The sequence below is a fragment of the Gastrolobium bilobum genome, unplaced genomic scaffold (genome assembly GCF_033153095.1).
Source record: "Gastrolobium bilobum isolate Gb01-03AN ecotype WA unplaced genomic scaffold, APGP_CSIRO_Gbil_v1 utg5059, whole genome shotgun sequence".
Classification (NCBI taxonomy): domain Eukaryota; kingdom Viridiplantae; phylum Streptophyta; class Magnoliopsida; order Fabales; family Fabaceae; genus Gastrolobium; species Gastrolobium bilobum.
The window spans coordinates 126446-131020 of NW_026896615.1; the positions used below are offsets into that span (position 1 = coordinate 126446).

The 4575-nt window shown below is 38.2% G+C and overlaps 1 protein-coding gene across 1 annotated transcript; it reads left to right on the forward strand.

The window, feature by feature from the left end:
- The first annotated feature begins 1422 nt into the window (after nucleotides 1-1422).
- On the forward strand, nucleotides 1423-3289 carry LOC133300985 (fasciclin-like arabinogalactan protein 4). Its single transcript, XM_061500576.1, has 2 exons — nucleotides 1423-2782; nucleotides 3259-3289. The coding sequence occupies exons 1-2, from the start codon at nucleotides 1547-1549 to the stop codon at nucleotides 3271-3273; spliced, it is 1251 nt and encodes a 416-aa protein (XP_061356560.1). The 5' UTR covers nucleotides 1423-1546; the 3' UTR covers nucleotides 3274-3289.
- The last annotated feature ends 1286 nt before the right edge of the window (nucleotides 3290-4575 follow it).

Sequence of the window (4575 nt, forward strand, 5' to 3'; positions counted from 1 at the left end):
TTTCTTTTCTTTTTCTATAATAGGTGGATCCCACACATAATTATTTCTATTGCATGAGAGAGTTCTCTCCTATTGCATGAGATTAATAAAGCCTATAAATTAAAGGATTTGATTTTCTCATATTGCATGATAATTGAATTCTTATGTTGTACTGGTGAACTTTATATTTATTAAAAAGAAAAAAGAAAAAAATTTTTGCACGCAAATCAAAAAATTACATAAACTAATAATCGACTTCTTGTTAAATATTATTAATTCTTATGCAATTACTATGTTATAATTATAACTTTATGTTTTAGGATATTGTTATAATATTAATATTGGTATCGTGCAATGTTTGCAAAATTTTAGACAAAACCTAATGGAAAAAAAAAAAATTCGTTCAACATATTGTTGGTAGAGAATATGGGTCAGTTGAAGAATGAAAATATTTTATAAATTATAAAAGAGAGAGGATAATTTGTGTCATTATATAAATTAAATAAGGATACACAATACATGACGAAAATACATGTGACTGGTACTCTTGATACTTACCATTCGAGCATAGTTTTGCTTTGATATTTCTTGGCCATGTTATGAAGCAAATTAAGCCTTAACCCATACATATGTGATGTTAGCAGAAAGCAAAAGAAAGAATAGAGGGGTATTGTGAATAGAGTTACAAATAGAAATTATTCTTGGAAAAGAGAGGGGGGCGCAAGTGGAGTGTGAGTACAAAGAGCAGAAGATTTGTTAAAAATATTTGATATGTTAAAATATTATTAAAAAATTAATATAAGTTAAAATTTTTCATTGCCGCTTTTTGGTTTCTCAATAAAGTGGACAAATTCTTACAATTTTACAGATTACATTAGATTTTTATGTAAATGAGAACTCTATTTAAATTTTTTGCAAACTCTTACCAAAATGATGATATTTTTAAGGGAAAAGTGTGTATTATTTTAAAGATGTAAAATTATGTCATTTTAAGTGAGAGAAAGAAATAGATAAAATATATGAGAGAGTGGACAAAAAAATATAAAAATGTGGGTCACACCTTTTTGTGAGAATAAAATAATATAAGTTGTGTAATTTAAAAGGATAAACACTTTTTTCTATTTTTAAATGGATAAATTCTTATAATTTTACACATTATATTAAATTTTTACGTAAATAAGAAGTGTATGCAAATTTTTTACAAATTTTTATCAAACATGATATTCTTCAAATCCGATGTGAACTTTTCCAGACAAAAAATCCAAACTCCCCTACCAAATAGCAAGTATCATGGAATATTAGACAAAATGATAATAATAATAATGAAAAACAATCTACATCATGATTGCATCACCATGGTGCTCATCTCATCATTCACAGCTCGCATTCGCACCCACTCACTCACTCACTTCACTTCACTTCAACCATCTCTCGTAATTACATAATACTCTTCTAAGATAAGAGAAGAGAAGTGAAGTGAAGTGAAGTGAAGCACATCCATATTCATATCCACCATCGAAGAATAGACAGAGAGAATAGAGATTAACATAGTAGAGAGAAGAAGACAATGTCTTCTCTTTCTCATTCTCATTCTCATTCTGGCATTATTCCCCAAATTACCCTCACAACAATACTCTATTTCCTCCTCCTATCCCCACCGCCCTCCCTCTCTCTCAACATCACCGCCCTCCTCTCCACCTTTCCTGACTTATCACAATTCACCGCACTCCTCTCCTCCGCCACTCCCCTCGCCGCCGATCTCTCCGACCGAACCTCCCTCTCCCTCCTCGTCGTCCCTAACTCCTTCCTCTCCTCCGACGACCACATCTCCCGCCACCACCTCTCCCCCTCCGCCCTCGCCGACGTCCTCCGCTACCACGTCCTCCTCCAATTCCTCTCATGGTCCGACCTCCGCTCCCTCCCTCCCTCCGGCAAGCTCGTCACCACACTCTTCCAAACCACCGGCCGCGCCACTGACAACTTCGGTTCCGTTAACATCACCCGCGACCCTCAATCCGGCGTCGTTTCGATCCGCTCCCCTGCGCCCTATTCCCCTTCAAACGCCACCGTTTTGGGACTCGTCAAAACCCTACCCTACAATGTCACCATCTTCTCCGTCAATTCCCTCCTTATCCCTTACGGTTTCGATCTCATGGCCTCCGAAACTCGCCCCAACTTAGTTCTCAACATCACCAAAGCCCTAATCGACGGTCACAACTTCAACGTCGCGGCGTCGATGCTCTCTGCCTCCGGCGTCGTCCAGGAGTTCGAGGCCGACGAGGGCGGTGCCGGAATCACCATGTTCGTCCCTGTCGACGACGCATTCGCCGATCTGCCACCCTCCGTCAGCCTCCAGTCCCTGCCGGCGGACAAGAAGGCGGTAGTGCTCAAATTCCACGTCCTCCATTCCTACTACCCTCTCGGTTCCCTTGAATCCGTGGTGAACCCCTTGCAACCCACGCTCGCCACCGAGGCCATGGGTGCTGGAAGCTTCACCCTCAACATTTCCAGGGTCAATGGCTCCGTCGCCATCAACACTGGGATCGTTCAGGCCTCTGTTACTCAGACAGTGTTCGATCAGAACCCCGTTGCAATTTTCGGTGTTTCCAAGGTTTTGTTGCCCAGAGAGATATTTGGGAGGAATCCAATTGTGGCTGCCAAAGGGGGATCTCCCCAGGACGGTGCTGCTCCGCCGCCAGATGATGATGCCCTTTCGCCGGATAATTCGCCGGGGATCAATGGCCAACCGTCACACCTTTCGTCCCCGCCGGGGTTTCGCCAAGATATGCGCTCTGACGCTGCTGTTTGTGCTTCCAAGCCCTTTGTTGTTATTCTTTTTTGCTGTATAGGATTGTATTTAGTTGTATAAGATTACTTGGTTTTTGCTCCTAATTATTATTTTTTTGTGGGGTTTTGTTTTAATTTTCTCCACCTCCTGTACACGGTTCAAATTGCATTATTAGGTTGCAAATGCAGCCTTTTTTCCTTGCTTTTTTGTCATCTTCTTCTTCACGAAATATTATAAAATCTTCAATGTTAATTGTGCCGTTGATCTAATAATTGGTGTTATTATGGAGATCAATGCCGTTTCTCTGCTTTTTTTGTTTTTCCTTGTATTTTGATATACAATGCAGTGCATCGGGTATTAATAGTTAGTTAAATGAGCCTTTGTATTGTTTTAGACATAATTCAGGATATGGTAAGGTTTAGTTGAGTGCTGTAATGAATGTGACTCTCCGTATAGTTATCAAAATCCTTTTACGTATTATTACCTGCCAGGTGTTGCCCGAGTGATCTTATGCTGATTGAGTGTGCCTTGCGGAATAGCCAATTTCATTTGGCTTCTATGGATACTTCAGTTCTCATGAATGCAGGAGTTTGCGCAGCTTGCTTGTTATTGTTATCTTATCCAGATGACCATCAGGTAGCTCCTTCTTTATTAAACTGCTATTGTGGATTTAATAAGTATTAACCTGTAATCTGGGTGCAAATCCAAAAATAATGTCACATTGTGTAAGTTGAACTGTATGCTTATTTGTAAGAGCTGTGAAAGGTTTCTGAAAACAAACTTACCTGTTTTTATGTATGCACTCTCTTAAGAAAGGCGTTAAATTTGATGTTAACAATTTTGGAGTTGTTATGATTTCCTATAATGTGCTGAATGTACTGAATTGATTTGTAGCTTTTCTGAGTAGACATCGAGAATTTCTAGTTGCAGCTTTATCTTATATCATGAGTTATGACTTTTCTTTTTTTTCAACTGAATGATAAATCATTATCTGTTTTAAAATACTTATCTTTAATGACCCAGATTTCAAATAGATTTGTCAACTTGTGTATCAGATCATTGAATAGAATTGACATGTGATGACATCAGAAACTGATCCATTATATATTATTTGTTGTCATGGAATGTATTGCTCTTTCTTCTTGATCAATGATTCAATGTTCTTGTTGTATTAACTTATGATTTTCATTATTTACTATTTTGCAAAGATTGTGGAACAGAGGACTAAAAACTGGTGTGACTGTAGAAATTTAAAGGTTAGAGAGTTCTACTGCAAGTTTGTCACAAGTAAGGATAGAAAATGGCTAGAATTCATGCAATGCAAGAACAATTCTAAAGATTCTTATTAAGCATGACGTTGCTCTTATCCTTATTTGGATATTGAAAAACAAGTGTAGATGATATAGTGCTCTGGTTATGTGAGGTCTGGCTTTGAAAGGAGCCAAGGAGCACCTTGGTTGAGTCTTTTGAGGAGATTAATATATTGGAAGGAGGTTTTTGCGTTCCCGTGGAACAACCTTCTTTTTCATGATCTTTTACTTTTCTCATAAAACCTGAATTTAGGTGTGTCTTGTCTACTCATGCTCAAGCTGAATGTCCTACCACCTGCCTTTTAGACAGTTTGGATCCCCATATTCCACTGGCTTCTGTGGCCCTTGACATTTTTTTTTTTGGAAGTATTGATGTTGGCAGAATGGGATGGATCATTTGATTGTATGTGTATTGGTTTCCACTAAGACCTTAATTCAGGAGAGATAGAATGAAAAGACGAAAAGAATTAAAGTGAAAGGTTTTTCAATTATGCATTT

Excerpts from the sequence above, each read along its gene's own strand:
- LOC133300985 (XM_061500576.1), top strand. The coding sequence starts at position 1,547 with ATGTCTTCTCTTTCTCATTCTCATTCTCATTCTGGCATTATTCCCCAA.